General features: G+C 38.1%; 2 protein-coding genes across 2 annotated transcripts in view; one reads left to right on the forward strand and one right to left on the reverse strand.

Annotated features, from left to right (window-relative positions):
* Positions 1–1,133: 1,133 nt before the first annotated feature.
* LOC108682007 (protein FAM133-like) lies at positions 1,134–8,921 on the reverse strand. Its single transcript, XM_047880812.1, is given in 5 exon segments — positions 1,134–1,264; positions 7,741–7,844; positions 8,132–8,349; positions 8,382–8,498; positions 8,787–8,921. Coding segments are annotated over 5 exon segments (705 nt in total).
* Positions 8,922–12,694: 3,773 nt separating this feature from the next.
* Positions 12,695–19,625, forward strand: part of LOC108682008 (MAP kinase-activating death domain protein) — a gene marked incomplete at its 3' end in the record, with an annotated part of 13,236 nt that continues 6,305 nt past the window's right edge. Inside the window, 3 exon segments of the mRNA XM_018171097.2 lie at positions 12,695–12,759; positions 13,003–13,110; positions 13,820–13,918. Of these exon segments, the coding sequence (XP_018026586.2) occupies positions 12,695–12,759; positions 13,003–13,110; positions 13,820–13,918 (272 nt within the window).

Raw genomic sequence — 19,625 nt, forward strand, 5'->3', positions numbered from 1 at the left:
GCTGTTGCGTATGTAACAGGTGACCTAGTTACTTATCGTAAACTGAAAGATGTCACTTTTGATGAGAAAATGGTTCTTTTTGCTGAAATACTTTCAATAAATAAGAACAAGGCAGACAGCACTAAGAAATTGAACTATGCCAGAAGGTCAACCGTCATTATGTATGAACGTCTCGTCTGGTTTCGGTGAGAACAGTTTTACTTGTATATATTTTTATTTTCTTGCCCTGAAATGTGTGAATTATTATTTCTATGAATTTTTAATCATTTAAATTGGTTCATTAATATTCAATACCTTTTAAATTTGTTGAAATACTCGTCCTTTGGCAATGCCTATTTTCAATAAATCATTTGTGATAATCCATGCTCAGGGAGCTCGTGGGTGGGAGCTGCTTTTACGTGCTCTGCGAGGATCAGAAGGAGAGCAATAAGCTCTTCTGGCGCTACAAAGACATTCATCCATACTGGAAGTTTTGTTGCCTTTTTGAACCTACAATTAGTGCCTCAATTCATGGAATTCAGGTTGTGAAATGTATAAGCAAATTGATTCCACTAAGGTACAGTGGCTAATGTAACTAATCTCACGACCATGGTGCCAGAGTTCGAAGAATTGCAGCATATTCAGCGTTTTACGGTAGAAAGCAATATCTGCATTTTGCGGGCTTGTGTCGTAGAAGGATGCCCAAGTCGCAGCTGTGACTCTCAACACGTGGTGCCGGAAAGAAAATGCCAAGTGTTTGGGGGTAGCCGTGTAAATGCCATCGCTATGCACGGATACTACAATATTACTACACCTACAGCAACATTGTATTATTATTACTAATTATAGTACCTACAGCAACACCCGAGACCATATATCTTGAAGGGGATGTTGCCCGCCCTAACATTCGGCTCCCGGCTTCCAAGAAAACTCGGCTCAGAAATTAAGGGAAATGGGCAAAAGGGAAAGCCGGTAACATGCATTGAATGAGAGATTTTCATGTAAAGACGTGAAGAAGATGGTGGACCATAACACGTGTATTTCATTACTCAGTTTGTTCTTTGAATATTCGAATAAATAAATTATAAATGTTCGCATGATGGGGCAGCAGAAATGTAGTCTATTTTTCTCACTTTTGCATTTTTAAACTCAGTTTAGTCTTTAATATCTTCAAGTGCTTTGGCATCGGAGGATTTCAGAGAACTGCATCGCTGAGACCGCGTCACTTGACACTTGTTACGCAGACGAAAAATATTTATCACGTTATCTGATGTCTTCAAGAGACCTAAACAGGGAAACGAATGTTTAAATTGAAGGGTTCTGAATACCCAAGATAGAGAAATGACTAGTATTTCGTCCCACTTCTCGGATTTCTTTCTTGCAGGAAAAATATTTCTCAACTTACATAAAGTGATAAAAAAAAGTCATGTCGCAATTCGCCAACAACCGATCTTCGCAATTTCGAGCGAAAATGAACCTCCCGACTTCTTTTTGTAACGTATACACGTAAGACGATTTTCATTGTAATTACGGAATAACGTAAGGAGGCGACTGTACAGCGCTGGAGATGATGGACTGGATGTCCGTCCGTGTGCGACTAAGCTTCAACCAATTACTCAGTCTATACTAAGGCAGGTTTCAATAAGAACCACTCTATTTACATTCCAGCACGACAATCACAGCTGCACCCGACAAAATGATTAAACTCTGATTTTTAGCTGAATTCATACCACTTTACGAAGTTATTTACTAAAGGATACTTGCATGGTGTCGATTCGTTCAGACCGAAACTTTCTACTAGAACAAGTAATCGGTTCAAAGGAGAGTCAGTGTCAGCTTTGAGTTGGTGTGCGGAGCTTTGACCAGACGAGCTTCACTTGTAGACGCCACAACGAAGAAGCCAGCGCGACGTTTCTGGGTGAAACTAGATCGCGTGAACGGGAGTCTTACTATCAAAAATAGTCAGGAGTTCGTAACTTTGTCAGCCAATAACTGATGGTGCGCTTCTCGTGTGAGAAAGAGGGGCTATGCGCTCGTTTCTGACTCGTTAAGCGGTTTGTACTTTTTGTGAAAACCTTCGCCACCAAGCCATGAACTTAGGCCAAAATGAAAAAGACTAAAACACCCAGCACATCATCCACGAGAGTTGTGGGCATACTGCAGCAAATAAGGCCATAAAATACGTCCGCAAGTGCAGGTTCGTCTTCCCTTGCATTTACTGTAAAGTTAAGGACCATAACAGGCGAATGTGACAGGATATGCTTCGATGAAGCTTCTGCGGTGATCGAAAACATGCTGCCGTAGTGGGCGCTCTTTTCCAGCAAACGGAACACTTGCCCAACCTAGCAAGGTTGGTTGAACTAATCAATATGAACGTATGAAAAAATCTATAACTTATTAAATTCTCTGAAGTGTCACCATCCATCTCTCGCGCTCATGGCCCAGTCTGTCTTCACATCATAGCCTCTATTTTTGGTGCCTTGCGGTCCCCTTTCCGTAACAAGGTTACCCAGCTTTCATTTCACCTTTATACAGGATAATTTTCTTTTCCGTACTACCTCCACCGTCATCCAGCATATCTTCACCATTTCCATGGCAGATTTGTTTCTTTACACAGGTGATGTTTTCAAAGGAATTAGAACCCATTCTTCAGTTTCAGTCGGAAGCCAAGCAGCTAAATGCGGCGACATTCGCGGTACAGTTCTATCATAAAATTGTAGTGTAGAAACTCGGTGAATTAAAATTCGATTATTTGTAGGTTAAAGGAGCTTAAATAATGCTTCGAAGAAAACAACGCCACTGTTCCAAATGTGGGAGCACTCTTCACCACAAGGAAACATGATAAGGACGGGATCGAGATCCGTCAGATGCCACTTCCTGCGTAGCAGGCTGTAACTGATGAAGGGCACTGCATAGCAAAAGTTCGAGCGGCAGGTGCAGGCAGAAGTTCGCAGAAGGCACACTATGTCGACTTCTATGGGGCGCTTCAAACTCGACAGTGAGGAGGGCTTGACTGAAGTGAATATTTGTGAGTTTAATGAGTTGCAGATCACGGACAGGAGACCGTCCTAGAGTGCATGCTGTAAGTGCATTACTAGAGGATTATGAACTTAGTATCAAACCTTTAATGCAGTTCGAGAGCTTCATGAACTGTAATAAAGTTGTACGTAGCTAGTTAACAGTGTAAGTTAGCGTTCGTTCGCATTCAGGCCATGTATCAGTAAACATTGCTACATAAAACCTGCTTTGCTACGACTACTTTAAAACGCACAACCAATACATTATTACCGTCTAAACCGCATCTCTGAACTGCAAACAGCGAAATTCAGTTTAACCAAACGGTTACAAAACACATGTAAGTTAGCGTTCGTTCGCATCCAGGCCATGTTTCAGTAAACATTGCTACATAAAACCTGCTTTGCTACCACTACTTTAAAACGCACAACCAATACATTATTTTCGTCTAAACCGCATCTCTGATCTGCAAACAGCGAAATTCAGTTTAACCAAACAGTTACAAAACACAGCCAGTGCCAAGCTAGGATTCATCCAGACTACGCAAGTACATAAACTATACCGCGTTTGAAATTCCTGAAGTGTTTCCAATGAGCCGCGTTACTGCCGGTAGTTCTTCATTTGACAGGCACGTCCATATCAATATTAGACTTGAATATCCAAAATGCCGATCGTGGCAAAGTTTTTTCCCCGTGATTTGACTGAACGCGATCCATAACTAAAGGCAGTGAACAAAAACCTTGAAAGTTCTTCTTTCAACACGTAGGCAAGGAGTTAATCGGGCATGATGGTTCGGTATCTCAGACGGTAGTCCTTGCGCTAGTAATTGGCTAGTTGCAACTCTCAGCTGTTCAGCTCGACTATAATGCTGCCTCACGTCAAAGCTGATGCGTGAACTTTCGGTATTGTTGCAAGCTTATCGTCAAGCGACTCCTATAGAATTATAGAAGTATCTGCCCACGCAAGACGTCGGCTTCCGCCTTTTTGCAACGCGATACCCATCAACACCTGAGGGAGTTGATATATTACTAATTTGAATCTAAGTTATGAAGTAATGTACCGAGTAATAAACTGAGTAGTTTCGATCAACGCTGAGAAAGCTAAGCATTTGCTGGCAATGTGATTACGGAACTGCAACCCATGCGACGAGCACCTTCCACTAAGACGGCTGGCAAGCAACTGTTCAATCTTCTTAGAGTAATTAGACTATTACAATACCCTAGCGCCGACTAGCGGTCGTTCTGGTAGTGGTGGAGCACGTGCGCAGTCGTGGGCAAAAGCTTATCTTCAAACTAACAAGTTTTAGCAGTGCGTTGGAATCCGATTGCCTAGCAGTTCAAGAACGGCTGATTTTGTACAGTCAATGGTGCAATGGCGTAGATTTTGATGTTCTTATACAGGGTGTTTCAGAATTAAGTAACCCTTTTAATTTGTTAATAAATAAAAAACTAAGAACGTTATGAAGTTGAAACTTGTTTTATTTAAAAGAAGAACATTTTCATGGTAATATTATAGTTACGTCATTATCCTGTATAGCTTGCTAAATTTGTGTTTAATTATCGAGCCTTAAATTTTCATCATGATTCGCTAGTGAATCGCTACAGCAAAGAAGAAAGAACAAAAATTATCGCTACAGTCAATAACGATGTCAATAACAGAAGTTCAACGTGATTACAGGATCCATTTCAAAACAAGGATCCTTCAAAAAACACATTTAAATATCTTTATCGAAAATTTGCGGATATCAAAAATTTGCACTCTCGTCAGAAACACTAATGAAGGTTATGAAAGCAACGAAGAGAAGAGCCCTATTTTGTCAAAACAATTGTGGTGGACATTTAAAAGATATTATATTTAAAAACTAGGATACAATATTACCATAAAAATGTTCTTCTTTTAAATAAAACAAGTTTCAACTTCATAACGTTCTTAGTTTTTTATTTATTAACAAATTAAAAGGGTTACTTAATTCTGAAACACCCTGTATAACTGAAATTCGTTCTCACCGATGTTTCCTTGGACTGTATTCAAGTCGCAAGCTGGAGCCTACGTTTCAGCTAGAGGCAATGTGATCGCAACACGCACATCTGTGTTGATCTTCAAATTCAGACGGGTTATTTCATAGATAGATAAGTTAAATGATCGGCTAAAGAGAAAAGTAAGTCATAAGGGACGGCATGCTTGGTTAGGAATAAGTTGCATGCAAGCTAAATTACCCAATCCCCAACAGTAATGGAAAGATTCTATACGCTTGAATTTTCAATTAATCTTCGAAAATTGGCAAACACTTCTCAGTAGATGAAAAAGCAGCTCGATCGTCAATATTATCTTCACCATTCGTCCATAATTAAGGATTCTGCGATATTCACAAACTAAACTATCCATGCAGCAAAAAAAAAAACAAAGCTGCTATAGACCGCCATACAGCGCCCAAAGCAAAACCGACAAAACACGAACGAAAATTCAGCCGCTCCGTGGACTTGAGACGTCAAGTGTACTCGAGTGCGTTTTGATAGCTTGGTCTCGGTAAAGAGCAACCATCAGTATGTGATGGGTAGGCGTATTTAGTTTAAATTCTGGAAGTTGTGGTATATTATTAGCATAGGAAACTTTTATAATAATATTAATTACGAGGCAAAGGGAACAGACCAGAAACTCAAATTCGCAATGAATGATAGTTTGATGAGTTTTGTGCAAAAGTGGGTAGAATTTACAGGAAACATTCTCAAAAAAAAGTATTAAATTTAGTTCGCTGATCAATCATTTGGGTTATAGCTCTGTCCTGTATTTGAATATTTTATACTGTGATGGTAAGTCTTTGAAGGGTGCTTTGATAATATTCAATATACATTTGAAAAATTATTTGTGGTCTACGAGTTTCGGAGCTAAAATGGCGCTAGTTGCCCAAAATGAAAAAAACGGAATGGGGCGCAAGCCCCCGTTTTTCCGCGCTACTACGCGTATTGGTATTGACACCGTCATTTTAGATACTTATATTATCTCTCGGGGGTGTTACGAGGGTAAATGTTTTATGTTTTTGCTTATAACTCTGGTAATTCTCGATCGATTTTTTTCAAACCTAAACACGTTGACTATGATTGCTTCATCTTGTACAATTATTTCATTTTGTGTAATATTTTTTAAACAGGGTTGCCAGACGGTCATCTTTTCCAGACAGATTCCGTGATTTAGTTTTTCTCAATTGCGTTGGCCGGCCAAAATTTATGATAAGGGTACTTCCTAATTAAATTTTAAATACTGCAAGGAGAAAGTAGGTGAATGGAATTTTGATAGCGGAATCTACAAATAAACTAGTATACATTGAATTATTGGCCTTTAATGTTCTCGCATTTGGCCGATTTTAGGCAACCTGAGTTATGTGCCACTACCTCCTGGAGAAATACATTTTGTGGTACGCATATGTACCAATACGTAGTCAACGTATTAAAATATACCGTATCTTCATATAAGTATAAAAATTTAAATAAGTAATATCAGATGAATATTCTCTTAAAATCTCTTTTGAGTAAATAGGAAATGTGAATGGAAGACAATGCAGCATGCAGGCATGGAATATATACCTATCTGGAGTTGGCTGCTATAGCCTATGCATGTGCCATGTTGCATGTAGCTGCATAGCATGCATTTCATTCTATAATTTACAATTTTTCAGAATTTTTTGCAATTCAGAAGTCACAAGCAAATTACAAGCCTGCATATTATGAACAAATATAGGCGATAGCAGCCAACTCCCTAAACATATTATGATAAGACTAATATCGTCAGGGATGCCAGGATAATATGACATTTCTATTACATCTCAGTATATATCTACTGAAATATTGTGGCTACAAAAATATGTCTTTATGATGTCTTTAGACAGTTTGGAATGTCTTCCGAGATGGATGCCATGCCATTGGGTGCTAGTGGAGCTAGGTGAATTTTACTGATTATGGAGCGTCATGTGGATGGTAATGCTTGCATGCTAATTCATTTGTATAGAATAAATGTGAAGAAGTGCATGATGGAGATGCAAAATTTCCAATTCGCTCAATAGACATATCTTTGGAGCCACAATATATCAGTATATATACTGAGATAGGGTAAACGCACCATATTCCGTCACTGTGGGTAATTCCGACACTGTGGGTAATTCCGACACCCCTCAACTTTTTCTTTTATATTAAGCTTTATATTATAAGTAGACCAGTGGAGTATCTTGGATACCAGAATTATCATATATAAGAAATCTGTTAAAATCTTGGGTAAATGGTAAAATTAATGATGAACTGATTCTAAAAAATCAATGGTTTGCCACTATGCCCGCTAGACCTAGTGTTTTGCGGAAATCTGGTGCGCAATAGTAGGTGATGTGACACAAGTAGGCAATTTTTCAATAAATAACATCTGATCTGATGAATATTCTCTTTTGAGTAATGGAGGACATAGTGACAAACCAGAGATTTTTTAGAATCAGTTAATTTTCAACTTCCTCATTTACCCAAGGTTTAAACCAATTTCTTATGTATGATAAGGCTTTTGCGTCTATTGCTTTACTGGTTTACTTATAGGACTCAAAAATGAACTTGAGGACATAGTGACAAACCAGAGATTTTTTAGAATCAGTTAATTTTCAACTTCCTCATTTACCCAAGGTTTAAACCAATTTCTTATGTATGATAAGGCTTTTGCGTCTATTGCATCTTGTGCGTCTTTTGTGGCTTTTGCGGCTTCTGTGGCTTTTGCCTCTTTTGCGGCTTCTGCGTCTTCTGCCACTTTTGCGACTTTCGCGGCTTTTGCGTTTTATGCCTCTTTTGCGTCTTTTGCGTATTCTGTGGCTTTTGCGGCTTCTGCGGCTTTTGCGGCTTATACGGCTTTTGCGTCTTTTGCGTCTTGTGCGTTTCGTGCGTCTTGTGCGGCTTCTGCGTCTTTTGCGTCTCGTGTGTCTTGTGCGTCTTTTGCGTCTTCTGCGTCTTTTGCGTCTCGTGCGTCTCCTGCGTCTTTTTCGTATTTTGCGTCTTGCAGCTTCTGCGGCTTCTGCAACTTTTGCGGCTTTTGCGTCTTTTCTGTCTTCTGCGGCTTTTGCGTCTTCTGCTGCTTTTGTCGCTTTTGCGGCTTTTGCGTCTGCGTCTTTTGCCTCTTTTGTGGCTTCTGCGGCTCTTGCGTTTTCTGCATCTTCGGCGGCTTCTGTGGCTTTTGCGTTTTCTGCGTCTTCTGCGGCTTCTGTGGCTTGCGTCTTTTGCGTCTTCTGCGGCTTCTGCTGCTTTTGCGGCTCATGTGGCTTTTGCGTCTTTTGCGTCTTCTGCGGCTTTTGCGTCATGTGCGTCTTGTGCGGCTTTTGCGTCTTCTGCGTCTTTTGCGTCTTGTGCGGCTTTTGCGTCTTTAGCGTCTTCTGCGCCTTTTGCCTCTTTTGCGTCTTTTGCCTCTTTTGCGGCTTTTGCGTCTTGTGCGTCTGGTGCGTCTTTTGCGACTTTTGCGTCTCTTGCGTCTTTTGCCTCTTTTGCCTCTTTTGCGTCTTGTGCGGCTTTTGCGTCTTATGCGTCTTCTGCGTCTTCTGCGTCTTTTGCCTCTTTTGCGTCTTGTGCATCTCGTGCGTCTCGTGCATCTGCTGCGTCTTCTGCGTCTTTAGCCTCTTATGCGTTTTTTGCGTCTCGTGTGTCTGCTGCGGCTTTTGCGTCTTCTGCGGCTTCTGCGGCTTTTGCATCTTCTGCGGCTTCTGCTGCTTTTGCGGCTTTTGCATCTTATGCGTCTTTTGCGTCTTGTGTGTCTTTTGCGTCTTTTGCGTTTTTTGCATCTGTAGCGTCTTCTGTCCCTTTTGCTTCTTTTGCCTCTTTTGCGTCTTTAGCCTCTTGCCTCTTTTGCCTCTTTTGCCTCTTTTGCCTCTTTTGTGTCTTTTGCGTCTTGTGGGTCATTTGCGTCTTGTGCATCTTGTGTGTCTTGTGCGTTTTTTGCGGCTTCTGCAGCTTTTGCGTCTTTTGCGTCTTGTGCCTCTTTTGCGTCTTTTGCCTCTTGCCTTTTTTGCCTCCTTTGCATAGTGGTTGCTATGCAGCTATAGGCTACATGGCACATGCATAAATATGATGAAAAATTGAGTCAAGCCTGCAATTCATCTCTCATCTGATGCTTGAACCCAAACTGGAAAAATGGGTACCATCCGCCCGTGAATTAAAATTCTGTTTCATTGGCAAAATTTTGTAATCGGGTAAAAGAGGCAAGTTCTAACTTCCAGCTGGGCACAGTTTGAGCTGTGTTGGAATACGACAGTAAACAACACCCTGTGTGTCATAATTCCAACACCCTGTGTCGGAATTAGTAGTCATGTGTCTAAAAGCGTCTCTTCAATCAATCGTCTATTAATTTATTTACCACTTAAAATCAGCAAATACAAGCATACTTAGAGGATTCCTAATATATTCACAGACTTCCCGATTTAAAAGTCTTGAACCATAATATTCTTTCTGCATAAACAGTTTATCACTATTTAGTAAAGCAAGGTCAACTATCAATTTTTATACTTGTTTTGATGTTCTCACTAGTTGACATGGACTTTTGCTCTGTGGATCTGAACATTTTCTGGCTAGACCTAGTGTTTTGCAGAAATCTGGTGCGCTATAGTAGGTGACGTCACTATTTTAACCATCTACGCATCTGTGGAACTAAGAGCCACAATATTTCAGTATATATACTGAGATAGGGTAAACGTACCATATTCCGACACTGTGGGTAATTCCGACACCCCTCAACTTTTTTTCTTTTATTTTAAGCTTGGTTTTAGTTCCACGCATGCGTAGATGATTGAAATAGTGACTTCACCTGCTATTGCGCACCAGATTTCTGCAAAACGCTAGGTCTAGCGGGAAAATGTTGAGATCCGCAGAGCAAAAGTCCAAGTCAACTAGTGAGAACATCGGAACACGTATGAAAGTTGGTAGTTGACCTTGCTTTACTAAATAGTGATAACTGTTTGTGCAGAAAGAATATTATAGTTTCATACATTTAAATAGGTCTGTGAATATATTAGGAATCCCCTAAGTATGCTTGTATTTGCTGATTTTAAATGGTAAATAAATTAATAGATGATTGATTGAAGAGACGGTTTTCGACACATGAATACTAATTCTGACAGGGTGTTGTTTACTGTCGTATTTTGACACAGCTCACAGGGTGTTGGTAATAAAGGTTGGTTTTGAGCATTTTTTGTTGATAACTTTTTACCATGTGACATTTCATTATCAAGTTCAGGCTCATTTTATAGCTCTTTGCGAGGGCTATCAAATGGCATCTTAAAAAAATTTAAAATGCTATTTGTAAGGTGCCTGAATACAATTTGTAAGGTGCCTGAAAATTCTGAATACATCATAACTTCAATAAGAATAATTTACATATAAAATTAATTCTTTATGATGTTACAGAGAGGTATAGTTTGAGTGGGATTGAGCACATCCCTTACTGCCTTCACCCATTTACTTGATTTTAATTAATTATTCATGATAAACTATGCTATGTATTCTCTTGTTCCAGCACCAATTGCAATTCCAGTGCCATTACCATTGCATATAATAATTTGAAAGTCTGATAAATTGTCAATATAGGTAATTTTGCTGTTTGTAAGGTGCCAGACTCCAGATAAAACCGTCCCAAATTACCCCTAAGAACGGGGTAATCTGGGAAACTTGAAATGAAACTAAATTTAAAAATGTTTGAAGCATGCGGAGTGTACTCATCCATTTTTAACAGTACTCTGATGTTAGTACAGTAATTTCATTGTAGATGATGTAGATGTAGAATAAATGACATTTTCTGCGTTTCTTACTTGTTTATCCTTTATTGATATGATATCACCATTTCAACAAGTTCGGCATGTTTATCAGCTTACCCTGTTGTCTTCAGGTTTAGAATCTATATTATGAAGTATGTTTTTGTATGTTATTTTGTAGCAATATTGTATGTGGCTGCAGTTCCACAGGGAGATGCTCCCTCATCTATTTCTTGGTTTGCTTGCATCATTGTAGCTTTATTGTGAGGGCATAGCTGCTATGGCAACTTTTTTGTCTCTGCAAACATAACTGATATGCATCTTTTAATCTTTACTACTATAAAAAATTTTCTTAATGTGCAGCTCTTTATTCTGTTGTGAAAAGGAAGCTGATGAGTAACATTGTACGAGCCTTGTTTCTGCCTAAAGAAAGCTACTACTTAAAGATAAATAATTTTTATTTTGAACAGCAGCTAAAAATTTTATCTTAATATATATATCATATATAATATATGTGTCTCTTGAAACATTTTATTCTGGGAAGTAAGATAGAACCATTTTGGGGTAAGACAGGACCGCTTGCAAGGAAAAAGGGTTTAAGAGATGCTGTAGAAAATTCTTATTTACTTCTCTCTTTAACAAGGTGTGATTCATTGATTGGTTTTCAGGTGCAACCAATAACTTGATTATATCTACGTATGATTATAATAAATAGATGAAATTGAATCTAGTGTTTGAAAACTAGAATTAGGATTATATATACAAAAATCTGCCTAGACCTTTCTCTTGAAGTCATGAATTTGTAATTTCAGATAAAATTTAGTTGCTTTTTCAACTGCTGCACAAGCTATTTGTTATTTTGTGTTGTTAAGTATTCTTAGCAACATTCACTCAACTCTAAGTCAAAGAGCAACATTCAAGTTCTGGCTTGATCCTGAGAACTGATTAATTAATCAGCCTCATTATTATGGGAACCCTTTCTACATACATGTCAATAGAATTTTGTGATGATAACGGTTCATTATATGGTTTTAAAAATTTCCTGTGTTTTCCTTAATTATGTTTTAAGAACTGCTGATTTTTTTTAATTGATAACTGTCAGTATAAACACACCTGCGTTGAAGGAATTTTTTGGTGTATTTGCATGTATGAAAGAAAATATTGTCATGAATTGGCCAGCCAAATTATATTACTGGCAGGTCACTAAGAGAGTTTGAAGCAGTGCCAGCATTAGTGTGGATATGTTGTCGTAACCACATCCGATGTCAAGATGTATTATTGTCTTGAATATTTGTATTTTATAGGTATTTAAGGGCAAATTTGTTCAAGGGCAAGACATCATGATGCTGGTGTGCCACCAAAAAACTTCAAAGATTTGTTAACTGTTTGTGTTATAATACTTGTATACAGTGTTCACATTATGTCACAGCCAGCATACCATTTTTTAAATTAAGCTTTGGTAAAAAATTCTGAATACATCATAACTTCAATAAGAATAATTAGCATCATGTGGATGGTAATGCTTGCATGCTAATTCATTTGTATAGAATAAATGTGAAGAAGTGCATGATGGAGATGCAAAATTTCCAATTCACTGTATTGACATATCATTGGAGCCACAATATATCAGTATATATACTGAGATAGGGTAAACGCACCATATTCCGTCACAGTGGGTAATTCCGACACCCCTCAACTTTTTTGTTTTGTATTAAGCTTGTTCTTAGTTCCACTTCCAGACATGCGTAGATGGTTGAAATACTTGAAAATACATATATTTGGAACCACTATATTTCAATATATATACTGAGATAGGGTAAACGCACCATGCTTTTAACGCTTTTATCGCTTTTAACGCTTCTAACGCTTTTAACGCTTTTAATGCTTTTAATGCTTTTAACGCCTTTAAAGCTTTTAACGCTTCTAACGCTTTTAATGCTTTTAATGCTTTTAACGCTTTTAAAGCTTTTAACGCTTCTAACGCTTTTAACGCTTTTAATGCTTTTAACGCTTTTAACGCTTCTAACGCTTTTAATGCTTTTAACGCTTCTAACGCTTTTAACGCTTCTAACGCTTTCAATGCTTTTAACGCTATTAATGCTTTTAATGATTTTAAGGCTTTTAACGCATTTATCGCTTTTAACGCTTTCAACTTTTTTAACGCTTTTAACGCTTTTAAGTCTTTTAAGTTTTTTAACTCTTTTAACGCTTCTAACGCTTTTAACGCGTTCAACACCTTTAACGCTTTTAAGGCTTTTAACACTTTTAACGCTTTTAACGCTTTCAACGCTTCTAACGCTTTTAACGCTTTTAACGCTTCTAATGCTTTTAATGCTTTTAATGCTTTTATCGCTTTCAACGCTTTTAACTTTTTTAACGCTTTTAACTTTTTTAACGCTTTTAACTTTTTTAACGCTTTTAACTTTTTTAACGCTTTTAACTTTTTTAACGCTTTTAACTTTTTTAACGCTTTTAACTTTTTTAACGCTTTTAACTTTTTTAACGCTTTTAACTTTTTTAACGCTTTTAACTTTTTTAATGCTTTTAACTTTTTTAACGCTTTTAACTTTTTAACGCTTTTAACTTTTTTAACGCTTTTAACTTTAATAACGCTTTTAACTTTTTTAACGCTTTCAACGCTTCTAACGCTTTTAACGCTTTTAATGCTTTTAACGCTTTTAAGGCTTTTAACGCTTTTAACGCTTGTAGCTCTTTTAATGCTTTTAACGCTTCTAACGCTTTTAACTTTTCTAACGCTTTTAACTTTTTTAACGCTTTTAATGCTTTTAACGCTTTTAACGCTTGTAGCTCTTTTAATGCTTTTAACGCTTCTAACGCTTTTAATGCTTTTAACGCTATTAATGCTTTTGAAGATTTTAAGGCTTTTAACGCTTTTAACGCTTTTAGCACTTTTAATGCTTTAACGCTTTTAACACTTTTAATGCTTTCAACGCTTTTAACGCTTTTAACTCTTTTAACTCTTTTAGGGCTTTTAACGCTTCTAATGCTTTTAACGCTTCTAACACTTATAATGCTATTAACGCTTTTACCTTTTTTAACGCTTTTAAGGCTTATAACGCTTTTAACGCTTTTAACTCTTTTAATGCTTTTAACACTTCTAACGCTTTTAACGCTTCTAACGCTTATAACGCTTTTAACGCTTTTAACGTTTCTAACGCTTTTAACTCTTTTAATGCTTTTAACACTTCTAACGCTTTTAACGCTTATAACACTTTTAATGCTTTAAAAGCTTTAAACGTTTCTAACGCTTTTAACACTTTTTATGCTTTTAACGCTTTTAATGCTTTTGAGCATTTTAGTGCATACTAATACAGTAATATGTTCTAGTATTTGACATGATAAACATGGACGCCATACCCAGGATGGTGCTGTTTTCTGCGGATTAATCCAGCGTACATGAGGCTCCAAGCCCTTCTACTGGCGTACAGCGCGGCGTACAAGATTAATCCGGCGTACATGAGGCTCCAAGCCCTTCTACTGGCGTACAGCGCGGCGTACAAGGAGCTAAAATACCGTTATTGGCGTACACGCCTGGNACTAGCCTAGATATTTTATTTAGGCTACAAATCAAATGATTTGTCTTTTGATGTTGTAGAGCTGTACATTTTTGGACATCAAACTTTACCACCTTGTCTAAATTTGTAAAAGAATTTTATTGATAATTTATCAAAATAAAAAATGTATGCAATTGAGCAATTGAGGATTGATGAAAGATGAATACCTAATAGCCATACTCAGGATGGTGCCGTTTTCCGCGGATTAATCCGGTGTACATGAGGCTCCAAGCCCTTCTACTGGCATACAGCGCGGCGTACAAGGAGCTAAAATAATGTTATTGGCGCACACGCCTGGCGTACGTCCGCATCTGGCTTGTCTCGGCGTACATCCGCCTCTGGCTTGTCCTGGCGTATGTCCACATCTGGTTTTGAGCATTTTAGTGCATACTAATACAGTAATATGTTCTAATGCGATCTAGTGCCTTCTAATACGATCTGGTGCCTTCTAATGCGATCTAGTGCGTTTTAATGCGACCTAGCGTGTTTTAATGCAACCTAGTGCCTTCTAATGCAATCTAGTGCCTTCTAATGCGATCTAGTGCGTTCTAATGCGATCTTGAGCCTTCTAATGCGATCTTGTGCCTTCTAATGCAATCTAGTGCATTCTAATGCAATTTTATGCTTTCTAATGCGATCTAGTGCATTCTAATGCAATTTTGTGCCTTCTAATGCGATCTAGTGCCTTATGCCTTCTAATGTGATCTTGTGCCTTCTAATGCGATCTAGTGCCTTCTAATGCAATCTAGTGCCTTCAAATGTGATCTAGTGCGTTTTAATGGAATTTAGTGCCTTCTAATGCGATCTAGTGCCATCTAATGCGACTTTGTGCCTTCTAATGCGATCTTGTGCCTTCTAATGCGATCTAATTCTAGTGCGATCTAGTGCCTTCTAATGCGATCTTGTGCCTTCTAATGCGATCTTGTGCCTTCTAATGCGATCTTGTGCCATCTAATGTGATCTAGTGCGTTCTAATGCGATCTTATGCCTTCTGATGTGATCTTGTGCCTTTTAATGCTATTTAGTTCCTTCTAATGCGATCTTGTGCCTTCTAGTGCGATGTAGTACATTGTAATGCGAACTTGTGCCTTCTAATGCGATCTTGTGCCTTCTAATGCAATCTAGTGCGTTCTAATGCGATCTACCGCCATCTAATGCGGTCTAGTGCATTCTAATGCGATCTTGTGCATTTTAATGCGATGTAGTGCCTTCTAATGCGATCTTGTGCCTTTTAATGCAATCTAGTGCGTTCTAATGCAATCTTGTGCCTTCTAATGCGAACTAGTGCGTTCTAATGCGATTTTATGCCTTCTAATGCGATACAGTGCCTTCTAATGCAATCTAGTGCGTTCTAGTTCGATCTTATGCCTTCTAATGCGATCTAGTGCATTCCAATGCGATCTTATGCCTTCTAATGCGATCTTGTGCCTTCTAATGAAATCTTGTGCCTTGAATCTTGAAACCTCACACCAATAAACTCAACATTGTGAAGCAACCAAATGCATTATAATTCATTAAAACGCATTTGAATGATTTCGAACAGATTTGAACTCATTAAAACACTAGGACGCATTAGAGCACATTAGAGCATGTTAAAACACACTAAACTGCAGTATAACGCAACAGAAACCATGAGAATGCATTAGAACACAACAAAAACTATTAGAATGCATTATAACACATTATAACGCACTAGATTGCTTTAGGAGGCACTAAATCGCATTAGAAGGCACAAGATTGCATTTGATGGCACAAGATCGCATTTGATGGCAGTAGATCGCATTAGAAGGCACTAGATCACATTAGAAGGCACTAGATCGCATTAGAAGGCACAAGGTCGCATTAGAAGGCACAAAATCGCATTAGTAGGCATAAAATCGCATTAGAGCGCACTAGATCGCATTAGAAGGCACAAGATTGCATTAGAAGGCACTAGATCACATTAGAAGCAACAAGATCGCATTAGAAGGCACTATATTGCATTAGAAGGCATAAGATCACATTAGAAGGCAGTAGATTGCATTAGAAGGAACTAGATCACATTAAAAGGCACAAGATCACATAGAAGGCATAAGATTGTATTAGAAGGCACAAGATCGCATTAGAAGGCACAAGATCACTTTAGAAGGCACTAGATCGCATTAGAAGGCACAAGATCACATTAGAAGGCACTAGATGGCATTAGAAGGCACTAGATCCCATTAAAACGCACTAGATCGCATTAGAAGGCACTAGATCGCATTAGAAGGCACAAGATCGCACTAGAAGGAATAAGATCACATTAGAAAGCAGTAGATCGCATTAGAAGGAACTAGATTGCATTAAAAGGCACTAGATCACATTAGATGGCGGTAGATCGCATTAGAATGCACTATATTGCATTAGAAGGCACAATATCGTATTAGAAGGCACTATATCACATTTGAAGGCGCAAGATTGCATTAGAACGCACTAGATCGCATTAGAAGGTGCTAGATCGCATTAGAAGGCACAAAAATAAATAAACGTATTTTTTAATCAACCGAAGGACTCATAACTTCTATAATACTGAACTGATTTGCTTGAATTTTGGAATATAAGTAGTTATTATCGATACGCTGCGGCAGGAATTATTTCAGATTTTTACATAAATTAGTTTTCAATTAAAAATAATAAACATATTTTTTATGCAACCGAAGGAATTGCTTCAAACCTTCACCATTTTACCACCCAAGAGTTGTTTTTCATTTTGGTATATTTTCTGTCTCCGAAAAAAGGTTTTTAATATATTTATTTTCCATTATAAAAGGCGGTCAAAACGAATTTTTGCCTTCTCGCGCTTTTTTCTCCGGTCTCAACCACACGATTTTTGATATATAACATGTATAGGACATGTATAGGAAGAAAGTCGTTTTATATTTTAATTATTAAATTTTATATGAAGTTTCAGCCTTTTGTCTTTTTTGGTCTATATTTTGTTGAACGACTTGCAAAAATTATGAAATTTTTTCGTACGTATTTTCTGATTCATGACGAACATTTCGATGTATGACATGTGTATGTAAAAAATTATTTAGTATATAATTTTTCCACTTAAACTTTTTTTCAGTTTGGCGCCATACCTTTAGTAATAGACCACATAACGATTTGAAATTTCACACAAAACTGCCTGCGTGTGTTGTGAACATGTAAATATATTCAACTTATTTTTAGAATTAAGATTTCTCCATATATAAAATAAAATGTGCGTTTGGGGTAACTTTTTAGGCTGGAAATCAGGGTAACTTCAGTTCCTTCATTATCTGTCGAAATAAATTTTATTTATATCACCAATAAATATAAATTTGTCCCTTGCATAAATTGACGATACTTGAGTACAGAATATTTGTTAATTGAAGCTTTTATTTAAAATAAATATTAATAGATTTTGACGAACTCCGTTGTTTAAATTTTTCCCAATCAAAAATAATTTTTAATGTTCATATGTATGTATTATAGGAACATTGCTTCATTTACGGTTCATTTGGATGAAATAAATTATTTCCCTAGTAAATATTCTAACGCAAATATCCGTTGGAGTCGATTCGGCATCGGCATCCGGCTTGCCGCCATTGTTCTCGAAGATCCGTAAAGGGAGGTTTGTCGTCTCTAGGTATCTGTAAATCTCTGATTATCGACTTAATGGTGACGAAAATTATCAGGAAATAGGTACTAAATCTTAATTCAAACGTGCAATAGGTAGAGTGTTCAATTGTAGCTAATTTTAGTCGCGTTTTGGAACGTCTTCCGTGGTGGATGGAACGTCGTCCGTGGTTTTAGTCAGTCAGTGACTCAGTGGATGGTTCGCAGCCTCGCAGGTGAATTCTACTGATTATGGAGCATCAAGTGGATGGTAATGCTCGCATGCTAATTCATTTGTATGGAATAAATTGATTCCGTGCCAAGGAGAAAATTCGTGACATGGACAAAATTCGAGCCACGGACAAAATTCGAGCGGCCACGGACAAAATTCGAGCCACGGACAAAATTCGAGCCACGGACAAAATTCGTGCCACGGACAAAATTCGTGCCACGGACAAAATTCGTTCCACGTGGAACATTCGTGCAACGGAGAATTTTCGTGCCACGGAAATAGGCTATTCGATCAACGGAGATTATTCGTTCCATTGAGAACATTCGTGCCACGGAGCATGTTCGAGCCACGGAGCAAAATGGAGCTAGGGAGAAAAATCGTGCTCGACCGAATATCCACGTTAGGTTGATTTAGGATAGGTAGAACTTTCGTGTCACGCAGAACTACCAGGCATGATGTACATGAAGGTGCAGTAATGACATTTAAGAAAATACATCGCAGTACGTACGGGTGGCTAGAGTCCAGGATGAATAATGTTCGCTCATTGTAATGACGTCAGAGTGACATCACGCGCATACATGGACCAATCACAGCGCTGCATCAAATATCTTGAAGAGCAATCTCTCAAAGTTCATGAATGGCGATCGTAGTGTATTCGAATGAAGTTTCCCTTCATTTATTTCCTTTATTGGTAGTATTGACGCTCGATAGTCGATGCTAACTATGAAGAGAACTTTGACTACAGGTTAGTCTCTCTACAATCCGTCGTTTGGTTATCAAAGCTGAAGCTTAGCTTTTCAGTATCGTGAGGAAGCTATGGAACTTACGTGAAATGATTTAGTTCCATGTTATTGACGATATTGTTATACTATGCGCTCCAGATAACCAGTAACGAGTCTTCTTCGAGCGTCTTGAAGAAAATTGGAACCAATTTGAACAATTTTCAATGAAGCTGCATTTCGTCGCTTCTTTTGGCAGTTCGGTGGCATGACTTACGAGGACAGCTCTTGAAATATTCAAATGATTGCGGTGTCCGTGTGTAACTATGGGTTTCGATAGGTTTGACTACATCGTTGGAGATTATTGCCGAGTCTTGTGATCGGATAGACAGCGCTCAGCTATGAAGCTTCACGTGTCTCCACGTGTTCCATGCGTCTCGGGCTTTAGTGGCATAACGCAGATCTGACGTTCAAAAGGAAGCTTGTGAAAATTTCAAATCGTTGCGATGCCCTTATTTATATTATCGGTTTCAATAGGATTGAATACGTTTTCCAAGATTATCGTCGTGTCTCCTGAATCTCCTCCAGTCTCCGATCATCGTACTGCAGGAATAATATGATGTGCTTGAGCTGAGGTGTCATCCTTGTTGAAAGCAAATTCATATATATGCGTAAACGTTAGGCTCACTTTTTATATATTGGAACGCTGAGACTGTTGCATGATCATCAGATTTTTTCACTGGTTATTT

Source organism: Hyalella azteca, unplaced genomic scaffold, assembly GCF_000764305.2.
Source record: "Hyalella azteca isolate HAZT.00-mixed unplaced genomic scaffold, Hazt_2.0.2 contig6372, whole genome shotgun sequence".
Taxonomy (NCBI): Eukaryota; Metazoa; Arthropoda; class Malacostraca; order Amphipoda; family Hyalellidae; genus Hyalella; species Hyalella azteca.